This window comes from Onychomys torridus, chromosome 21, assembly GCF_903995425.1.
Source record: "Onychomys torridus chromosome 21, mOncTor1.1, whole genome shotgun sequence".
Taxonomy (NCBI): domain Eukaryota; kingdom Metazoa; phylum Chordata; class Mammalia; order Rodentia; family Cricetidae; genus Onychomys; species Onychomys torridus.
This window is the reverse complement of record NC_050463.1, coordinates 34,822,175-34,845,546: the sequence shown is the minus strand read 5'-3', so window position 1 is coordinate 34,845,546 and position 23,372 is coordinate 34,822,175. Positions and strand designations below refer to the sequence as shown.

General features: G+C 51.9%; 1 protein-coding gene across 1 annotated transcript in view; it reads right to left on the bottom strand.

Annotated features, from left to right (window-relative positions):
- The window catches only part of Dnmt3a (DNA methyltransferase 3 alpha), a 108,671-nt gene that overhangs the window by 56,766 nt on the left and 28,533 nt on the right, over positions 1 to 23,372 (bottom strand). Inside the window, exon 3 of the mRNA XM_036170452.1 lies at positions 8,150 to 8,254. Within this exon, the coding sequence (XP_036026345.1) occupies positions 8,150 to 8,254 (105 nt within the window). The remainder of the gene's footprint in view (positions 1 to 8,149; positions 8,255 to 23,372) is intronic.

Genomic DNA, 23,372 nt, shown 5'->3' with positions numbered 1-23,372 from the left:
GCATCTCCTGACACTGTCCCGCTGTACCACTGTGGGGCCTGTGGCATCTCCTGACACTGTGCCCGCTGTACCATTGTGGGGCCTGTGGCATCTCCTGACACTGTCCTGCTGTACCATTGTGAGGGCCTGTGGCATCTCCTGACACTGTGCCTGCTGTACCATTGCGGGGCCTGTGGCATCTCCTTCGGCCCCTTCATCTGTTCAGGGCCAGCACTCTTTTTGCCCGTTCTCACCAGGCTCTGGACTTGCTTCTTGCCCCATGTTGCCTCTCTCCCCATGTCTCGAAGGATACAGAGCGAAAACACCAGCTTTGATTGTGCATGCCTAGAAACCCAGCACTTTGGAGGCTGAGGCAGGAGGACTGCCAGTTGGAGACAAGGCTGGGATGTACAATATGACCCTGTCTCAAAAAAAAAAAAAAAAAAAAAAAGAAGAAGAAGAAGAAGAAGAAGAAGCAGCAGCTGGGTGTGGTGGCGCATGCTTTTAATCCCTATACTTGGGAGGCAGAGGCAGGCAGATCTTTGTGAGTTTGGGGCTAGCCTGGTCTACAGAGTGAATTTCAGGATATCCTGTCTCAAAACTAAAATAAAGAATAAAAATTCTCAGGCCACCTGCACACTATCTTTCCAGCTAAGGCAAGACCCGTTTTTAATGGAACCTTAGTCCACAGACAGGCTGGCAGGTTCAGGACCTGCCTCTTAGTCTCTACACAACACACCTGCTCACAAGGCCTCAGCAGGGCCTGCCACTTTCCCTCGGCTGTTCCCCTCCCCCCTTTAAGGGCCAGGCAAGACCCACATGTCCCAGCAAGTTTGCCCTGGCTTCCATGACCCTCGAGGTCCCTGCTACTGACCAGGCCCCTCCACAGTGGACTCCCTCAGAGTTTACATGAGTGCTCAGGAGGGCGAATCTTCAGGGAAGAGTTAAATGCCTGGAGCTGAGCATCCCCTGTCACAGCTCTATCTTCCTCATGCTTGCTGGAAGCCCACTGCTGGCTGGGGGTTAAAGAGCTAGCAGAGGGCGGTTCTGGTCCGGAGACAAGGAGGGCATTCTGTTGGAGGAGAATCAACACTACAAAGCCCTCGGAGCTGAGCAAAACTGCCCAGCCTGCTGAGGCTCAGCCCCGAAGCTCCCTGGCTTCCCCTAGCCTCTGCCCTTCTGTCCTGTAGTGGTGCCCTCTGGAACCCACTCCCTCCTGGCTGTGCCGGAGGCCGCTCTGGAGTAAGGAGCCCAGCCCGGCTCGGCTGAGTTCAGCGCCAACTCCCACCCACCCATTCCTCCCGCCTTTGCTGGGTTATTCTTAGCAAGAGTGACCTCAGAATGCTCCCTCCAAGCAAAAATAACCCCGGAGGAAGTCGGTGGGTATAAATCCCCACTGAGATGCAGCTACTAGCACACGGGTGTAGAACCTAGCAGGACAGGTCGCCATCCCCTCACCCCAACCCCAGGGTCTGGTGGGCCGCGGCAGAAACTGTCCCTCTGATGCCCCAGCTGGAACCACCCACAAAGAACAAAGACCTTTGCAGAACGGTCTGGGCTTGTGACCAGGCAGGAACCAGCCTTCTTCCACAGCCCCACTGGTCACACTGCAATGTCTTCAGGGGCTGGTGGACAGGGAAATGGCCTCTTCTATCCCTCCCGGGATACACACACAGGCCTGATTCCCCATGCTGGTCTCCTCCCCTGCATGGGCACTGGCCAGCCCACAGGCCCTGGCCCAGGTGCCAGCTCCCTTCCTAAGCCCCTCCCAGCCCCGCAGCTGGCTTCCTGTTTCCTGTTGCTGGCACGCTCTTGGCTGCCAGCGAAGCAGGCCAATGCTTACTCGGAAGCGGGCTCGCTTCCCAGTCGGTGGACCACTCCAGCGCCCGCAGTGATACCTACAATTCCGAGTCCTGCGTCAAACCCCTCCCTCAACTATATATAGTTCCTTTCTTTCTTTTTAGTTTTTATTATTTTTTTTGAGACAGGGTCTCATACGGCCCAGGCTAGCTAAGGATGACCTTGAACTTCCGATCCTCCATATCCCAAGCGCTGCCATAACAGGCATGTTTATGCAGTGCTGAGCATCAAACCCAGTGCTGGCGCATGCACGGCAGGCACTCTGCCCACTGAACCACACCCCCAGACCTCAGTTTCCTTCCTATGTTTTCTGAAACAGTTTGTGCATGTTTTCCAATAGCCCTGCATTCATATATTAACTTAAACAAGAGCCTTTGGGGACCCAGGCTCCCAGGCCTAGTATACATTAGTGAAAAGGGAAACACAGGGCTTCACAGGAGGGGGTGGGGGAATCCAAGTGGCAAAGCTTCTAGTTAATTGCGGTTATTGGGGTGCGCGCACGCGCAATGTGGTGTGTGTGTGTGTGTGTGTGTGTGTGTGTGTGTGTGTGTGTTCATGGCACTCTTGTCAAGGTCAGAGGACAACTCTGGGGAGCTGGTTGTTTCCATTCCCCATGGATTCTTCAGGCTTTTACCTACGCCATCTCCCTAGCCTGAGGTAAGCCTTTAAAGGGGCCTTTGTAGGCAACCAAGCCTGTGCTACTGGTTGTTACCCTTGGTCTCAGTCCTTGGTGGTGGGAAATGAAATGAGCTCCACTTGGAAGTCATGCAAAGGAGATGGTACCAAGGGCCAAACTAACAGAGTCAAGAGGCAGGGGGATTGTGGCAAGTTCAAGGACAGCCAGGGCTACAAAGTGAGACTGTTTCCAAAAACAACCAGTCAATGCACACCCCAAAACCAGCGAGGTGTGGTGGGAGTCCACACCTGTCATCCCAGTACCTGAGACATGGTGGAGGCGGGAGAATCAGTGGACTGAGGTCTGCCTCAGATGCTTAGCAAGTTCCCTACCACCACAACCACACAAAACCCCCCAGCCCCCTAAACCAAAACTAAACCACTGGAGGGACAGGCCCATCCAAGATTTGGGGTGTGGATTGAGGGGCGCTGAGATGGGGCTGGATTTTAAGTTCTCTATTTGCTAAGAAACCGTATCATTATAAAAACAAAAACAGGCACCTGGGCGCGATAATATAACTGAATTAAAGAAGAGGTGGAGGAGGGGGGAGGGAGGAGGAGGAGGATGGATGGATGTTCCCAGGGCTGGGGGCGTGGCTCAGGCCAGGGCTGGGGGCGTGGCTCAGGCCAGGGCTGGGGGCGTGGCTCAGGCCAGGGCTGGGGGCGTGGCTCAGGCCAGGGCTGAGCTCTTGCAGAAGATGTATAAACTAGGTTTAAGTATCCCTGAGTGAGTATGTAAATAAGTAAATAAATTAAATTGAAGTTTCAAAAACCTCAAGCTCCTAGATACTGATTCTGGAGCTCTCTGAGGACAAGCAGCAACCATGTTTCTGGAAGTGAGGCCAGCAGTTCATCTGGTTTCTCTCTCTATTTTTTTTTTTTTCTCTTTTCGAGACAGGGTTTCTCTGTGTAGCTTTTGGTGCCTGTCCTGGATCTCGCTCTGTAGACCAGACTGGCCACAAACTCACAGAGCCACCTGGCTCTGCCTCCTGAGATTAAAGGCGTGTGTCCCCACCGCCACCCTGTCTGGTTTCTTTTTTGTTGTTGTTGTTGTTGTTGTTTGTTTTTCGAAACAGGGTTTCTCTCTGTAGCTTTGGAGCCTGTCCTGGACTAGCTCTGGAGACCAGGCTGGCCTCGAACTCACAGAGATCCGCCTGCCTCTGCCTCCTGAGTGCTGGGATTACAGGCGTGCACCACCACCACCACCACCGCCGCCGCCCGGCTTCGTCTGGTTTCTTAACTCTTCACCAGGATTGGTTTTACAACCAGGTCAAGAAGGGACTTACTATCTAGAGGGGTCAAACTGGGCTTTTTAATTTTCTTTTACTTATTTTAACTTTTAGTTAAAATGTAACTCTGTTGCGCGCGCGCGTGTGTGTGTGTGTGTGTGTGTGTGTGTGTGTGTGTGTGTGTGTTTTACATGGGGGAGTGCACACGCCACAGCGTGGGTGTAGAGGTCCCAGGACAATGTCATAGGGCCGGTTCTCTTTATCATCCTTTGTCACGGGGTCTGGGGACTGAGCGTAGGCTGCTAGCTATGTGCAGTGAGTTCAAGTACCTCTCTTCGATTGCTGAACCGCCTCCCTGGCCCTAGGCTTCATTTTCAAGCAAGGCTTGATGGGGTGTGGCTCCAAGGGAGCAGGCCAGTAGGGCTTTGAGAGAGCACAAGTGGAGAGTGAGCCCAGGGTGATCTGTGGAGCAGCAGGGATAGGCGGTTGTTCTGTCCGACAGGGGTAAGTGGGAGGTGGGGGTGGGGGACATATGCTGGAATGTCAGATACAATGTTCTGGATCTTGTCTTATAAGAACTGGAGTCCTGGAGTTGGGGATTTAGCTCAGTGGTAGAGCGCTTGCCTAGCAATCACAAGGCCCTGGGTTCGATCCTCAGCTCCACAAAAAAAAAAAAAAGAAAAGAAGAAGAAAAGAAAGAAAAAAATGGAGTCCTAGGGCTGCAGAGATGCTTCAACCATTAAGAGCATTTGCTGCTCTTCCAGAGGACCCAGGTCCCAGATTCCCAGAATCCATACAGCAGCTCACACCCTGCTGGGCTCGGTGGCACACCCCACACACCTTTAATCCCAGGACTCCAGAAGGCCAGCCTGCTTTATATAGAGAGTTCCAGGTCAGCCAGGGCTACAGAGTGAGGCCCTGTGGAAGAAAGGGTGGGAGGGAGAAAGTGAGTCCCTGGAGCAGTGGTTCTCACCCTGGGGGTTGCGGCCCCTTTGGGGGTTGACTGACCGCTTCACAGGGACTTCCTACGACCACTGGAAAACACAGATATTTACATGAAGATCCACAACAGTAGCAAAATTACAATTATGAAGTGGCAATAAAAACAATTTTATGGTGTGTGTGTGGGGTGGGGGGTGGGGGTGTCACCACAGCATGGGGAACTGTATGAAAAGGTCGAAGCGAAGCAGGAGGAAGGTGGGGAACCTCTGCCCTAACAGTCTCAAGAACAGAGACCTGCCAAGCAGTGTATCACTGTGACTTATGCCTCTCCTCTACAGTATACGAGATTGGAAGATAAAAGGCTTCTTCCCACGTGAAGGGCCAGAGGGAATGGGGGGGAGGGGGGTTGTCTGCAAAGTGAGCTAGCCTGGGCATCCCTGGCTGGCGGGCTAACACAGCAGCACCCAAGGACAGATATCTGAGGCTGACAAAGCAGGACAGGCTTGGGGACAGACTGAGGAGGAAGCCACGGGGCTGAGGAGAAACACTTGGGGTATCTGAACCTCTGTGCAGAGGAAGGCCATCCTGAAGGAAGTCCCCGGCCTCCTCTCCTCTCCCTCCCCGCTCTCTCCAAGCTTACCTGGAGACAAACTGGGTCTCTAATGCTCCTAGGGAATCTAGCCCCAGGCCCAAGGCAGATCCCAGAGAAGCCTGCTGAGCTCCTGCTGAGAAGGAGATAGAGACCCCAGGAGAGAAGAGGAAGCCAGGCCCACACCTGCCCCACAAGAGCATGGAACCTAGCCTGAGGCTGCCGGCTGCCCGGCAGTAACAACCGGAAGCATCCCCAGGTGGTCTCCCAGTAAAAACTGCATTTTCTGAGCTGATTTTTCTCTATTTCCTCCAATGCATAAGGTGTCCCTTTAAAAAAAAAAAACAACTTTTTTTTTTTTTTTAAATGTATGAGTGTTTCACCTGCTTGTGTGTCTGTGTTCCACATTTATGCCTGGTGCCCTTGGAGGTCAAAAAGAGAGCATCAGATTTCCTGGAACTGGAACTGGAGTTATGTATGGTTGTGAGCCATCAGGTGGGTACTGGGAGTCAAACCCCAGGCCCTCTGCAGGAGCAACAAGTTCTCCAAACTGCTAAGCCAACTCTGTAGCCCCTCCCCCCAATAAACAAACAAACATATAAATAAATGAAAATAAAATGTTTTTAACTTAATGTTTTAGACAGGGTCTCACTGGCTGGCTTCGAACTCACTATTTAGCTGAGGATGACCTTGAGCTTCTAATCCCCCTGCTTCCACACTCAAGTGCTAAGAATACAGAATTGTGCTGCCATGCTCAGTATTATATGGTACTGGGATCAAACCCAGGGAGTCATGCATGCTAGCCAAGTACTCTACCAACCAAACCACATTCCCGGACCACAAGGCTTCCTTCTAACACCTCACCCCCCAGACTCCTCAGTCAGCGCCAGCTCTCCAAAGGTCCCTCCTCTGCGTCCAGGCGGCTGTAATGTCACCCAGGACACAGCTGGACCATATCCACATGATGCTCTTTGCATGCCGTCCACTGCCTCCCAGGGGGGCTGCTCAGAGGTCAGGGTTGGACCCCACCCCAAAGGCCTGCACTCCGGTCTGCGGCCACTGGCCACTGAAATTATGCAAGTTTATAATCTGGCCAGCACTGCCCATCTGGGCTCCCCTCTGCTGTTTGCAAGCACCCCAGGAGTCATACAGGACAGGTATTCACGGGGCTAAATAACTGCACGCAGTCACACAGCTCAGGAGCATCAAACACAGGAATTTTCTCCTGCCAAACTATGACTGCCGTGGCATGCTTGCTCAGCACCAGCCGGTAGAGACCGGATCCACCCTGTCACAGCACTCTGGAAGGAAGCTGTGGCTGTCAGTGACTTGTTCAAGCTCAGAAAGGTGGTGAATTGTGAAGCTGGTATTTGAACCCAGGTCTGCTGGACTCCAAAGACAGTATTTTTCTTTCTGCACCCAAGTGGGATCCAGGCAAGGGCTGACCGACTCCCTCCCAGTCCCCATTCCGCAGGTTGTTTCCTTATACCCTCTGACCCCAGACTTTCACCCTTTCACAGAGCTCTGCCTTCCTTTTGATTTCAGACCGACAAATTGGAGTCAAAGGGTCACTGACTCTTTATTTGTTACAGGTGGTGACTCTGAGTCCTTAGCAACTGGAGTGGAGAAATTTGCTCTGCAGATTACAGGCTGAGGCGCCTCAGGGGGCAGGGATATGCTGCAGGTAAATGGGGCCAGCTGCCCCTTCACACACCTTCACCCCTCAAGGTGCTCTTAGGTGAACGTGGAGCAGAAGCCTCCAAGGGAATCTGCCAGTGCAGGCCGCTCCAAAGCGGAAATGCTTCTGGACCCTTATTTCACATCCCTCCATTGTCAAGTGAATTTTTCATTACAGGCCATGAAATATCCATGTGTGCTTTATTATTAAAATGTACGGGGTAGGGGATTTAGCTCAGTGGTAGAGTGCTTGCCTAGCAAGTGCAAGGCCCTGGGTTCGGTCCTCAGCTCCAGGAAAAAAAAAAAAAGGAAAAAGAAAGAAAGAAAATGTACTCTACGACTTACCAGTTAGTTAGCTAACTTCCGCTCCTCCCTCTACAGCAAGCAAATTGGACACGGGTTAGCTCCCACCAGGTTCCCAGGCCTCTCTGGACCCACCTCCCTACCCCGGCTGTGCAAAAGCTGCCCAGCTGCCAGGCACGTCTGAGTTACCAATCCAGAGCTCCTGCTCCAAGTTTACCCTTCTCTTCTGGAAGGGCTAAGAGAAAGGAACCAGCTGGCCCTCTGCTGGGAAATAATTATCCGCCGCCCTGAGGTTAGGCAGGAGGGAGGCAGGCAGGCTCTTCCAGCCCACAGCTTCGCCACACCCCCAGCTCTCTCCATCTTGAGTAGACCCAGAGCTCCCCAAGACCTCAGCAGCATGGCTCCCAGGAGAAGGAAGGAGCCTGTGGGCCAGCTGCCCCGCCTCCACCTCGCAGGCCATCAGCAGGACCTGCACCTCTCTTTGCAGAAGCTCGGCATGTCTTCCTTTCTCTGGAATCAGGCTCTGGCCTCAGGTACTTTCCTGAAAGTTCTCCTCCTGGGAGCAGAGGACCATGGCTAGTGTAGGACTCAGTGGCAGGGCCCTGCATGGCCAGACCCAGAGGTTCTCAGTCCAGCTGGAGAGTCTGGCAGGCCCTTCCGGAGGGAAGCCAGGGGTCAGAGCCTGGTTGAAATCTCAGCTCCCACACCCACCAGCCAAGTTCCCTGGCCTCTAGTTCAAAACTGGATCGAACAGGGAAAGGGCAGGGACTCGGGAGCTCAAAGAATGGAGAATCTAGCAATGTCTCGCAGCTGGCCTTAATACCCCCAAGGCCTTAGACACACATGGCTGCTGTCCCCGGGCACAGGCACGGGTCATGTGAGAGAGGACACTCACCGGTGGGTGCTTGCGCTTCCGGCCAGGCCTCCCCACCTTCCTGGCCGTGGTGCTGGGCTCCTGGCGCTCCTCCTTGCCACGATTCTCCTCCTGTTCCTCTCCTTCCTGTGGGCACAGACACACCCTGTAAGCCAGAGCTGACCCAAGAGGCACTCACTGTGTTCCAGGCTAGCTGGACTGGCATTGGCCTCCTCCTGCCCTACTTCCACAAGTCACTCGGCCAGGGCCTTGCCATGCTGTCCCCGCCCTTCCAGTATGGCAAAACTGAGCCCCATCTAAATACATCCGGAGGGCTGGGGTACAGCTTCAGTGACAGCATTTGCCTGGCAGGCACAAGACCCTAGGTTCAACCCCCAGCATTGACCAAATAAAAAAGTTGGTTACCTAAGTCCTAGAGGGCCTTCAGGGACCCCACTCCCCTAGCAGGGACCCCATTTCTCCAGGAGGGACCCCACTTCTCCAGGAGGGACCCCACTTCTCCAGCAGGGACCCCACTCCCCCAGCAGGGACCCCACTCCTCCAGCAGGGACCCCACTCCCACAGCAGGGACCCCACTTCTCCAGGAGGGACCCCACTTCTCCAGCAGGGACCCCACTTCTCCAGCAGGAACCCCACTTCTCCAGCAGGAACCCCACTTCTCCAGCAGCTATCACTCCCTCTGATGACTGCATTGAGTGTGCGTTTTAATTATTTATTTTTAGATAGGTCTCACTATATAACCCTAGATGACCTTGAACTTGCTATGTAGACCGAGCCTCAAAAGGAACCATCTACTTCTGCCTCCTGAGTGCCAGGATTAAAGGTGCTTGCCCCACGCTCAGCTTCTTTTTGATTTTTTTTTTTCCTTCAACAGGGTTTCTCTGTATAGCCCTGGCTGGCCTGAACTTACTCTGTAGACCAGGCTGGCCCCTCAAAATGCAGAGACCATCATCCCTGTGCTTCCCAAGAGCTAGGATTAAAAGCGTGTGCCATTACCACCTGGCTTCTCTTTTGATTTTTAAGATAAGATCTCATTTAGCTCAGAGTAGGCTCAAACTCCCAATGTAGCCAAGGATGATCTTGAACTACTACCTCCAACTCTGGGTGCTGGGCATGAGCCACCATACTTGGCTTTAACTACACTCTTTTTCTTTCTGTGTGTATGGGTGCATGTGTACATGTATGTGCACACGTGTGGAGACCTTGAGTGTTTTCTTCAATTGCTCTCCACCTTTTAAAAAATAATTAAAGAGTTATTACATATAGGGCCAGGCGGTGGTGGTACATGCTTTTAATCCCAGAGTTTGGGAGGCAGAAGTAGGTGGATCTCTTTGAGTTCAAGGCCAGTCTGGTCTACAGAATGAGTTCCAGGACAGCCAGGACTACACAGAGAAACCCTGTCTTGAAAAACCAAAAACAAAAAGTTATGACATAGCTGGGCAGTGGTGGCGCTCGCCTTTAATCCCAGCACTCAGGAGGCAAAGGCAGGAGGATCTCTGTGAGTTCGAGGCCAGCCTGGTCTATAGAGCGAGATCCAGGAAAGGGGCAAAGCTACACAGAGAAACCCTGTCTCGAAAAACAAACAACAATAACAACAACAACAAAAAAAAAAACCCAAAAGTTATTACATATATTATTTGTGTGTGTGTTCGTGCACACACATGTACCACAGTATGCACAAAAAGGTCAGAGACCTTTCCGTCAATTCTCTCTACCATGTGGGTCTTGGGAGTTGAACTCAGGTGGTCAGGCTTTGGGCCAAGTGACTTTATCCACTGAACCCTACGTATCGCCAACCCTGAACCTTACCTTCTGAGACAGGGTCTTCTCACTGAACTCGATGACTTAGCTAAAGTGGCTGGCAAGTCCCAGGGTCTTCCTATGTCACCCAGCACTGGGGTTCCAGAGATGCACCCCCTCACCCAGCAGTTACGTGGGTGCTGGTGAATCTGACCTTGGGTGCTCATGCTTGTATAGCAAAAACCTTACCCACCGCCGTCTCTCCAGCCCCATATTTTCCTAACTACAAGACCGCAACACAAGGCTCTGGGAACGGATTTCTTTCTGAGTCTCTTCGGTTTGGGTGTTAGGTCCTGAACCCAGGGTTTCCCACCTGCTGTGGACATGCTCCACCACCAAGCCGTAATCCCAGACCACAGTAAGTTTTATTTATATGAAGAAAAAAAAAATCTATACAGAAACAAGCATTCAAGAAATAAGCTATTTAATGAATCTTTTTTTTTCTTTTTTCTTTCTTTCTTTTTTTCTTTTTTTCTTTTTTTTTTTTGGTTTTTCGAGACAGGGTTTCTCTGTGTAGCTTTGCGCCTTTTCCTGAAACTCTCTTGGTAGCCCAGGCTGGCCTCGAACTCACAGAGATCCGCCTGGCTCTGCCTCCCGAGTGCTGGGATTAAAGGTGTGCGCCACCACCGCCCGGCTATTTTATGAATCTTTATTGACAACAAAATAACATGAAAAGAAATGGTCAGTTAGTGACGTTGCTTAAAATGCATGTCATATTTGAAATGCAGGCCTCTGTGCAGAAAGCAGGGATTTCATTCAGGCTGTAAACACCTCTACCATGTGGCCCTGGAAGTGTCTTGGGGACCATGGCACCCCTAGATCCTTCTCACTCCCAAAGTTCTGTTTGCTTTGTTCCTGTTCATCAAAACCCGCTCAGGGCTGAGACCTCTGGGCTTTACTCCTGGGACAGAGTCGCATGCCTAGAAAGTCCTGCCTCACTGCTCCAGCCTGGCCACAAACCACCCACAAGTCTCTTTTGACTCAGCAGACTTCATCATGACTAACCAGTGGCAGAAACAATGTTGGAGAAGGGGAAAGTGCCCTGGACCCAGCTGAAGGGTGGCACGCTGCTCCCCAAGCCCCACATGATCTTGGTAGCTGAAATTGGCTTTGCAGATCTCACTGGAGGAGCCAAGCTGCAGAGACACCCGGTACCATGGACAGAGAAGGCGAGGGTGCTCAGGTTTCCTGGAGATTTGAGATGGTCCCCCACATCCCACTCAGCTTTCATTTTCTGTGATTTCAAAATAGTTTGTGGTTCACCACATTAATTTTCAGGTACTGGTAGGGCATGCAATGAAGACCTTCTGTGGCCAATCACAGACATCTGACAGACAGTAAGAGCATCCTTGACCTTTTTGTCGGTCTGCCCATCCATCCATCTACTCTGGCATGTCTGGGAAGCAGACAATCACAGCTCCAGTTCTAACAGGCCTCTGGAGAGACATGAGTGTAGGTGACACCCACAGGTGGGGACAGTCCAGCTTGCAAAGGAGACAGAATAGACAGAGGTACGGACGAGGTCTCCAGTGCATTGCAGGATGAAGGAAGGACTGTTGCTAGGCAAGAGAGCAGATGCAGTGAGGTCAAGGAGACTTGGCTTGGGGTCATCAGAGCCAAGGGCAATGCACAATGGCCTGAGGACAAGGGGCTGGAGAAGGGCTGGAGAGGACCATGTAAGGAGCCCAGCCTTAGTAAAGGTTCTCTGGGGGAGCCACCGAGCAGATGAGGCTCCGGTGTGGAGGGAGAGAATGGCTCTGACCACTGTTCTCTGGGGGCTCCTTTTAGGGGAGGCTGACGAAGAAGGGGTGATAGAAGACTCTGGGGAGACAGGCATCAGAAGGGGGATGGGGGGGACCTCAAAGGGCCTGCCATGGGTAGCCCAAGGACACATGCCCAAGGGAGCCAGGCTGTTGGCTCAGAGCCGTCTCCCAAGGCTCTAAGGATGCCCCCACAAGAAAGGACTACTGGGCACACACAGACCAAATCTGACACACGCAGCTCAGAGTGTGAAGGTTGTTATAGGATAGCAACTCTGGGAGTGAGGTATTGCTGCTGACTTGATTCTACCACAGTCACAAAACTATGAAGAGGTCGTAGAGACGGCACAGGACCCGTAGTCAACAAAAGCACACCCAGAGCTCCTGTTTCTCATCATGGGAGCCTCCTCTGAGCCTCAGGTTCCTTCATTCACAAGATGAGGTAAGAACGTGGCCATTCCGCCTGCCTCTCGGGTTTCTTTGTGGGAGGGGGTAGTTGAGACAGAGTTTCTCTGTGTAACAGCCCTGGCTATCCTGGAACTCACTATGTAGACCAGGCTGGCCTTGAACTCCCAGAGACCTACCTGCCTCCGTGAGTGCCGGGATTAAAGGTGTGTGCCACTACCACCTGGAGCCTTTCTGGTTTCTAAAGTAAACAAATGGCAGGTCTGTGGTCTGTTTTGTTTGCTGTTTCTACCTCAGAGCCTAGGGTGGATCTTGTAAGAACTACACTACCTGGGATTTGAACTATTTCTTTAGCAAACTATATTTACTAGTTACTTGTTTGGGGTTTGACCTTCTAGATTTTATTTGGAAAAATCAAAGGGTGAAAGCCAATCTGGTCTTTAATCAGGAAGAAGAAAAGACGGTCACCACATATCAACGACAGAAAAACAAAGCCTCTTGTGCTAGATTAGAAGGCTCGCCTAGTGTGCTTGAAACTGCACTAGACCCCCAGCACAGCACAAACCAGGCATGGTGGCCCATAATCCCGGCACTCGGGGGGCAGAAATGGAAGATCTTAAGTTTAAGGTTATTCATGACTAAATGGAGGGTTCAAAACCACCCGAGGCCTCGACCAAAACAGAAAAGGAAAGACACTTGGCCTTTCGGTACAGACAAGCCCTGGCTCCCCCCCCCCCCTCCCCCGTCCCCCGTTCTCATAAATCCCATGGGAAAGAATCTCTGACCATAAACACTATGCCATATGGTTGTGGTCCCTTGCTTTACCCCCATACAAGCTGTCCAGGCATGCACATACCCCCAACACACTTCTGTCCCTGCTGGATTCAAATCAAGGTGACCCAGCCCAGGAAGAAGGGACCACCTCTCCAGAACCTGGAGAGTACCAGGCAGGCAGTTAAGTGCCAGACCCAAACCCTATGCCCAGCATGAAGCAAGGTCCTTCCCATGTGGCTCAGAAGGACAGCTTTGTGAAAAGCAAGTTATCAACATACCATTCTAAAATGGAGGGCAGGCATTCCGCTCTGAACCTGCCCGTGGTTCATGCTGCCAGGCAGGGGGCTGATACACTGAGTCGAGTGAACAGATGGCCTGGGCCATGCCCTCAGTGACTCCAGGGAAGTGTATCAAGTGGCTTATTCTTGCATCTGTCAGGGGCCTGTTTTACTGGGTCTGTGCTGATGGGTTATGCAAAGGAATGTGGGCTATGCTTCTCAAATCTGTAAGCAGCACTGAATGACAGGTCATCTCGAATACTGAAATGCAAGGACCTGAGCTGCAGTGACCTGAGCATGTGGAAACAGCAACACATTTAATGGGAACAGATTAGAGTCAGGCTGGCCTCTTCATCTGTCAAGTTAGGAGACTCAGTCAGTCCCTTCAAGAGCTGTGGGGTGGATCCAGGGAGGCTGCCTAGCAGGGGGGACCCTAGGATGACTGTGGCTTATAGTAAGTTTTGGTTTTGCCCAATCACTGGGCAAGCTTTAGTAAAACATTTCACTGTTAGGATAAGAATGTGTACCGTATCAAGCTGAGGAAAGGATGTACTGGCTGTACTTACAGGAGGGGAGGCTAAAATCTTTTTAGATTATAGATTGGTTTATAGAAAAATGTCTGCTGTAAATCAAACAGTGAAGGGGAAGGTGAATAGGAATCTCACTTACACAACTTAAGTGAAACATAGCTCTCTGAACAGATGAAGACAGGTTTCTTCTGTATCCCAGAATCTAATCATTATCATTATTTTATGTATAATTCAGCTATTATTTGGCTTAAAAGGGCTTACTGGGAAATGTTATCATTTTTACAATTTTCTTCCTTCCTTCCTTCCTTCCTTCCTTCCTTCCTTCCTTCCTTCCTTTCTTCATTTTTACTATTTTCTACAGAGAAAATATTTTCCAGTTTCAAATAACTCTGGACTTTGGAATTATAACCTGTTTTTATGTTTGGAAAAAAAAAAAATCTGTGGGGGGCAGACATTATAGATGGGGAGTTTGGAAAGAGCAGGGCTGGGGTGAACACGGACTTCCGCTGTGCTCTGTACTTACTAGTCACTTCCAACTTACTGCATCTTCTCTGCAGCTTGCTTCCCTCATCCATAACATGGGGATCATGCTTACTTCACAGTGACAGCATGAGAAATGAGTAAGGGGACAGATGAACACTGGCATGTGACAGTCACTGGGGAACTGCTCACTTCCTCCTGCCTCCACACAGCTTGACTAGAATGTTTTACACAGGCCAGCGTCCCCAGCACCCCACCCCCACCCCTCCTGCTCTCTCCCTTCCATGTGCAGCCATCACTCACAAGCAGACAGATCCCAACATCTGGCTGCTGCCACTGCCGTTGCTATGGTGAGCTATGCGGATGCTGGGGCTCCCCGACTTTTCCAAATAGCCAGGTGGATTATGTCATTCTACAGAGCTTTAACCTAATCTGAGGGGAACCCCAGGGGCCTGCAGGATCCAACCCAGCTCCTGGTCCATGCAAAGGTTCCCTGGGCTCTTGCTGGAATGCCTGTGTCTCCTTGGCATCCCAGGGCCCCGACATAGGCAGCAGGTGCAGGAGCAGCTGTTTCCCAGGCATCTAGACACAGCCATTCCTCTGCCTAACCCACCTCTCCTGAAGGCTTCCCAGCCTGGAGTCCTAGGCTTGCTTCCCAGCTCCTCGTTTTCTTGTCTTCTACCTAGACTGAATGGGTAGATCCTGATAGACACCCTCCCCTGTGATGCCTGCTACCCAGGAGTCCAACCTTGGGCACCATGCTGACTAGGCTATAACCTCCCTGAAGGAAGTGACCAGGGCTGTTGTTTATTTTTGGTTTTGGAGGCAGAGCCTCTCTATGAATTTTAGGATGGTCTCAAACTGGCAATCCTCCTGCCTCAGCCTCCCAATGCTAGGATTACAGACATGTACTTGGGACATCTTGGGGAGGTGGAGGCAGGGGGATAAGAAGTTCTAGGGTAGCTTAGAATACTTAAGGGCCTTCAAAGCCCGAAAACAAAAAAGAATAAAAGCCTGGACTGATGTACCAGCACAAGACAGACACCAGAAAATCCTTAGATGAGTGTCTATCACACAGTGGACACTCAGTAAAGAACAGAGGCCACACACACAAATGAGACACACCTACAAACCTGTGCAAATACACAATGCACAGGATCCAGAGTCACACAGATCATTATGTCTCCATAGCCACAAACAGGAGTATGATGGTTTTAGCCTAAACTTCGGAGGCTATGAGTTGACCTACATTTTAGCACAGCTCACTGGATGGATTATTTTAAGCCACACACAACGTTGCCTTCTGACAAGCTTGGCTATGCCAACAATAACCGCTCGCATTTGTACAGCACAGCAGAATCAACAAAGCATTTCCATATACTCTTTTTGATGGTTGAGTGTCCCACCCCCACCCTCACATCCCCCACCCCTCCTGAGCTGAGGACCTAACCCAGGGCCTTGGGCTTGCTAGGCAAGCGCTCTATCAATGAACTAAATCCCCAACCCAGGTGGTTGGGTTTTGAAACAGACTCTCAAGTACCGAGGCTGGCCTTGAACTTCTGATCCTCTATCCTCTACTTCCTGAGCGCTGGGATTATAGGTCTGCACTACCATGTCAGGCTCTATTTCATTTTCGTCTTCTGATTTACAGAAGCCACAGTGAGCGTCATGTTTTCCCATGACACAGGGAGCAAACTGATGTTCAAAGAGACTATGAAATTCTTGGAAGGCAGAGGCAGGGGAGGAGGTCTTCAAAAACAGCTCCACCTTCTCATTCCCAGCCTGTGGGTCTTTCCAATGCAGCTGCCTCTATAGCCCCCCCATGCCATGTTCTACACACATGTATGCAAGCACACACAGTAAGAACACAAGCAATGCACACTGAGAGCACACCTGACATTCACTGGCACACATACACACTTATTCACACTTGCCTCTCCATTCCTAGATGTAGGCATCCTTGCCCCCATAAAGAGATACTTTGCCTGAAGCCCTTTCTCAAAACAGAAAGACATCCATGTTCCTGTCAGTGCTTAGACCAGAAGCCACTGACCCGGAATCTGCTGATCAGATGCCTCAAGTTGGTGTTTGAGTCAAGGGGATGAACTTGCCAGATCTAGCCAACTACCTGCCCGGGCCTCCTAGGACAATATGCATGTACAGCCTTTGCCAGCTGGCTGGTCTCCCAGGGGCTGTCTGTAGCCGGGGAATTTGATGAAAGAATTGTCCTCTGCAGAAGAAGCAGCCTTGCCCTAGGCTGTCAGAGCACCCTATCACAGGGCATCACAGACCTGTACAAAACATGCCTCATCCCCTACAGAGGTAGTTCTTGCCACACAGCAAGGGACAAAGGCTGAGGACCAAGAATTGCTGGGGATACTTCCACAGTCACCTCTGAAAGCTCATCAGCCCTTCATTTCAGTAATTCAACAGTAGGGGGCAAACATTTGGTGGCTTCATTGGGTAATTACTGATGGAAATCATCCCTCTTAGCCAAAGGCCACATCCCTGGAGACAGGGGCCATGTCTTTGTGTCCCTTTGGGGTCCCCTGCAGATCATGGTATTTGTACACAGTAGGTGCTTCACACATGTTGAAGGCTTAGAAACAGTTTTGCCTGCCAGGACTTCCATGATACCTCCACAAGTTGCCTGCCTCACCTACTTCTGGAACAAGGGATCTCACCCCCCACCAACAGGCCAGGCAACAGGGACATGATGAAAATATCCACTGGGTCCCTACTGTATACTGGTCTGGACCTCACCCCCCACCAGCAGGCCAGGCAACAGGGACATGATGAAAATATCCACTGGGTACCTACTGTGTACAGGACACTAATAGAACTCAGTCTTGAGTGACAGACGACATAGAAACAAGCCCGTGGCTGATGCTACTCAGGGCCAGAGTGGAATGTTCCCAGTGCTCTGCTGGCAGCCAACCCCGTGGGCACCAAGCCCACCTGCTCACGCTGCTCCTTCAGCAGCCCACCATGGCTCTGGACTTCCCCTGATTTACAGAAGGAGTGAGGCTAGATGAAACTACTTTGCAGCCACCTGACCTTTGCCAAGATCCCTAGCCTCCTCTGGTCTCCACCTGTGGAATGGGGATGAAGGGAGCAGGCATCTCCCAGGTTACTAGGAACAACTGTGCATAGAGAGATGCCCAAATAACTTGCCACACAATACAGCCTATGGCTGACACCTTAACTGTCCTGTGGTTCTGCAAAGGTAGTCAGTCAGTCACAGGCACAACCAGGTCTCCTGGGCCCAGGCCAGAGAGGGGTCATTTCCTGTCCTGGGACGCTTGCTAAGCTTAGCTCCATGTCCCCCCTACATTGTTGAGTCCAGTCTTCCCTACACTTAGCCTAACTAGGGAACCTGCTTTCCTAACAGGGCGGAGCTCTAATCCTCACCTTATCATTTACAGCAGGAAGGACCCAAGCAGCCCATAGTCTTGGCTTTAGGCCCTGCACAGGCTCCTGGAGCTAGCCACAGCAGGCAGTAGATCTCACTGCCACCTGACTTGGTTTCCCTTCTGTCCCCTGGATACAGGGACCTCCGGCCTTTTGGGCCTGCAGACTTGGAGAAGAGCTTCTCTTCACAGGCCTGGCTCAGAGAGGGCTCAACACACCCCATCCTGGCTCCCTTCCCTCATAGCCCCTAGTGGCCCATCCCCAGAGAGGGGCAGGCAGACTGGTAGGTATGGGAGGCAAGCAGGCAAATAAGCAGAGGGATAAGTGATAGTTACCCAAAATCTAGATTAAGCTGAGCGGCGGTGGTGCACGCCTTTGACTCCCAGCACTTGGGAGGCAGAAGCAAGTGGATCTCTGTGAGTTCGAGGCCAGCCTGGTCTACAGAGTGAGTTCCAGGACAGTTAGGATTGTTACACAAAGAAACCCTGTCTCAGAAAACAAAACAAAATCTAGAATAATTAGGCTAGCTTATTATGTAGCAGGTCCCCAAGTTAATCAATCACTCACAGGCACCATTCCACCGAAGCATCCCAGACAGACAGGGTGCTGGCTCTGCCTCTGAGCCGTGCAGAGAAGCCCTGAGGCAAATCCAGGTCTGTCTCTAGGGCCTGGTTGACCCCACCCAAAGCCATTCTGACAGCATGGCTAAACTTGACGGTTCACAGCATCTAACTTTAAAGAATTTTAGACAACATAAGCCAAAGCCTGGGTCCTGGTCAGCTCTAGTGGGCCATGTACATCAGAAGCCAGCCGCAAGCGCCCACCAAGTATTCAATTACTCCGCTAAGTAGAAATGTACGTCATTACCATGTGGAAAGGAAAAAAACCCCAGCTTTTCTCTATTTAAAAATCCTGTAGAGATGGGGGTGAGGGGCTGGAGAGAGATGGCCCAGTGGTTAAGTGTACATTGCTTTGTCAGAGGGCCTGAGTTTTATTCCCAGCACCCACATCGGGTAACTCTCGCCCAGCTATAACTACAGCTCCAGAGGACCTGGCACCTCTAGCCTCCACAGACACCTCTACACACACACACACACACACACACACACACACACACACACACACAGGTTTAAAATAAGTGATTTAAAAAAAATTTAAATAAATGGGGCTGGAGAGATAGCTCAGCAGTTAAGAACACTGGCTGCTCTCCCAGAGGATTTGGGTTCAATTCCCAGCACCCACATGGCAGCTCACAACTGTCTGTAACTCCAGTTCCAAGGGATCCAATGCTCTCACACAGGCATCCATGCAAGCAAAACACCAAAATAAATAAATAAAGTCCTCTGGGGATGTTCTTCAGAGGAGCCCCTAATGACCTGCCAGCCCTAAGTGAGTATGGAGAGTAATCTGAATACGATAAAAGCAGAGACCCCAGAAGTCTCTGTGCCCCTGCAGACCTGTGGTTCTTAACAAAGCTCCAGGACTTGAGGCTGGCAGGGCTTCACCCAAGGATGCCCTTGAACTGTGTGCCACACTGGGGAAGAGCTCAGTGCCAAGGGAGACCTTTATTTGCCAGGCTTCTGGGCAGGACCTGAAGGAGGGAGGAAAGGAAAGAGCCCCAATCTTAGTCTACAAATACTCGCGAGCGCGCGCGTGCACACACACACACACACACACACACACACGCACACACACACGCGCGCACATACATACATGCACACACACACACACACACACACACACACACACGCGCGCGCGCGCGCGCGCGCGCGCGCGTGCACACATACTTTTGAGCTCTCCTGCACAAATCTCCACTACTGCAGTCTCCTCCACCCGACAACGGGAAGGGCAGGAGGGGTTAGCTGCCCGAGGACCAGCCCGACCGACATGGCACGGCCTTAGCATCTTCATGTCCTTCTACCTGAGCCCTTCAGGACCATTTGGCTCATCCTGCAGACTGTGGGACTGAGCTGTGTGAGAGCCCCTCCCCCCCAGAAAGGTGGGGAAGTCTGGAGAAAGACAGGGTTAGAAAAAGAACAGTGTTAGGCTTGGGGATTTAGCTCAGTGGTAGAGCGCTTGCCTAGCAAGTGCAAGGCCCTGGGTTCGATCCTCAGCTCTGAAAAAAAAAAAAAAAGTAATAGTAATACTAGTGTCTACACGTAAAAACAAAACAAAACAAAACAAAGAACAATGCATCCAAAGAGTGAGGGGTGGAGAGAAGTGAGATGCCCACAGTAGTGTCTTCAATGAGGAAGATTTGACTCTGTGTGTGCATGCATACACATACATACATACATACATACATACACACACACACACACACACACACACACACACACACACACACACACACACACACAAGTGCCTTCGATATCCACAAGGGAAGAGCGCCACAAACCTCCACTTCCATTCTAAATAAACAACCCTTGAATCTGCAGCAGGAGAAACCCTGGGCGGCTGGAAGCCACTGTTCACCCCACCCCCTTCACCTGGGAGGACCCGAACAACACCCTGGGAGACTTCAGACCAGTGACTTAGCATCTCCAAGCTTCAATTTAGTCCCCAATAAGAGAGCATCATAAGAATATCAGTGCCTTTGGGACAACTATAAGAAATAAAATAATGCATTGTAGAGTGTCTAGCAAGCAGTCAATCCACGCATCTTGGCCACAAAGCATCTGGAGCCAGAGAAATGGACGGCATGGAGGTCATGGACATAGCCTGGGGCCCAGACTCTGGCTGGCTCCAAATTGTATGTGGGGGTCTGAGGAAGCCCCTGAATGTTCCTGGTTCCTTCCCCTCCATAGGGATGGCACGCACTTACATGTCCCCTGAGTTCCTTGTCTCTCTGAGCCTCAACCTGGGGCTGTAGCCTCACTTACACTTACACAAAGCACCGTCCCTAATCCCCCCCACCAGCCATCTGCGTTCAGCCTCCCCAAGCAGCAACCCAGCTCGTGGATGGGGACGCAAGAATGGGGCTCAGGGGTTCCATAGACGCCTCTGTGTACTCTCAGAGGTGAGCACAGCCCCTTTTGAGAGTTCTAACTCTGCACGCCACACCTGCCTGGCCCCCGGGCTCCCTGGTGGAGTTTGATGCCTTTTGGCACCTCTCCATGGCATTCTTCTTACTTCATGCCACTGCAGACCCCGGGGAAGTATGTGCAAGAGAGGGGTTATAGACTCCACCCTCCTGGGCTGTGGGTGACGGACCCCCAGGGTCCCTTCCCCAGAGCTCTTAACTCTGCGGGTCAGGCAGGGGCTTGCACCTTGCAGTTCCCACACGTTGGCAGGGGAATGCTGATATTGTTGGCTGGGGAGTGACAGCCGAGTCACACTGGTCTCCTGCACACTGGAACCCACGAGCGTGCAGCCGAGGGCTTTCCCAGAGTGGAGGGTGATCAAGAACGTAGCCAGCAGGACAGGGGAGGCCAAAACAAGGCCTAACTAAACCCAGGCAGGGCTCAATCTGGAGGCGGCAAGGATAAGGCTAGACAGGCAGGTGGGGCTGGTGGATGAAAGGGGCCAGCAGGAGCCTCACCCACCCCTTCCCTCAGGCTCAGCAGATGGCTCCATTGTGCCAGGTGTCTGGGGCACCTCTGCAGGCTCTTCGACTAGAGAGCAAAATCCACGTCCCTCCTAGGCAGGTCCACAATGTCTGTGCCCCAGGCTGGCTTTTAAGGACCATTATGGCAACTGTCAGTGTCTCTACCTGCCTTTACCAGGTGGCTCTGGGGTGCTGCTGGAGCCAGTCCATGGGCGCTAGGGAGGGGTGCCAGGTGAGCCAGCCTGTGTGCTGTGGGGGTAGGTGGTTAGAAAGGAGGCCCGGCCAGGCCCCAGCCTTTGTCTATCCAGATTGCTGTCATCTTTTGGTATAATGGCCCCTGCCAGCATGTGAGTATGCTCACTCTATCAGTCCCGGGATCTAGGGCTGGGTGTGTCTGTTGCCACCGGAGCCAGCGTAGTTACTATGGGTAGATAATAATAGCAATCGTAATCCCTCATAATTGGACCAGACTTTGCTGTCTGCAGGGCACTTCCCTGCCCGTGACCTCATCTGACTTCCACCGGCGCCCTGTAATAGGCAGGCATGGCTAGAGTCACTATCCCCATTTTCCAGCTGAGCAAACCCAAGCCCCGATGGCCTGAAGTCACATCTCCCATAAGTGGCAGCCCCAGGTCTGGGGCCTGGGACTTCTGACTCCTTGTACAGCATTTCTTCCTCTGCTCCCTACGGAACTAGCACGATACACAGATCACCTGCCGTGCAGGATGGGGTACACAGGCCGACAACAGGAGCCTGCCCCGCCTGTGGGGGGGTGGGGGGGTGACGTGTATGTGAAGGAGTGTCAGCTTCCGTCAGAGCATGGAGCCAGGGCAGAGGAAGCTCAGGGTCACCCGATCTAGCAGAGAAACAGAGCCAGGCCCAGGGAAAGGGGGGCATTAGCTGTAGCACAGCTGTCTGGGCAGAATTCAGGAGACTGTACGCAACCTCAGCACTACGGCCAGGGTCTGTGCGCTGCTGGAGTTCAGAGCAAGAGAATTCAGAAGGCCTACAGGGAACTGTCCAGTCATTTCCCATGGGATCAGAAGGGAGAGAGAGGGTGGAGGGCCGGGATGTAGTCCAGTGAGCAGTGTTTGCCTAGCACACACTAGGCTGGGTTTGAACACTGCATAAGCCAGTCGGGGCCAGCACTCAGGAGGTGGAGGTGGAAGGATCAGAAGTGCAAGGTTATCCTTTGCTACATAGGGCATTTAAGGCCAGCCTGGGCTACATGAGACCATATCCAAAAGGGGAAGGGGATGAACTGAGAGCTTAAGAACCCAGCCCAGGGGTACACATGACTCCCACCTTGTCAGTACATATGACCACACACACACACACACACACACACACACACACACACACACACACCACTGTGCAGGGTGGCAGGCTGGACCCCCTGGACTTTCTGTATGCACACCTATGTGTATGTGTATATACTGGGGGTGGGACCCTTGTCTACATCAAGACTGTGGGTGGTTATGGGAAGGTAAGATCCAGGAGGCAAGAGACCAGACCCCTGATCTGGGCTTACCACCGAGCTCAGGATCCCCTTCTGTAAACCGGGGCCACCTGCCTTTCGTGTTTCAAGGGTTGTCACCGGGACAAAAGGCACAATGGTCGGAACACACTGAGTACACAGAAACGCACATTAAGGATGGATGAGGCATGAAGTGTGGGTGAAGAGGGCTCCCAGCTGCTGCCCTTGCCCAGCGGGCTCAAGGGCCCCACACCTGAGCCACGTGGCCATCCCTTGTCAGAAGAACAGACTTCACACCTCTCCCAGTGGTTGAGAAAGGCAGGACAGTGACGTTCACATACCAACAGTGTGGACACAGTGGCCAGCATTGGCGTGTGTGGCCACAACTCCAAGGTGACTTTTGGGACTCCCAACCATCTGATGAAATCCCCTTTTACTAACTTAATCCGGACTTGGAGTTCAGTAAAAGGGGGGGTGTCACCTTTCACGGGACTCTGAAAACACAGCACTCACTGGTTCCATGGCCTAGAGCCACATCAAAAGTTACCCAGTGACACTCACTTTAGAGCCTGGGTGGGTGGTGACATCATTATCTCCAAAGGCGATGTCACTTGCTCCTCAACATCTGACCACAGCCACGTGTGTGAATGTCTAGAGTGCTCCAGAAAGCTACTGAACTCAAGGGAGAAGCAGAGGTAGTTCCAACAGATGGTACAGCGGCTCACCCAACGTCTCACTGACAGTACAGGACAGAGCCCAGAAGAAACCCAGGTTTTGGGGAC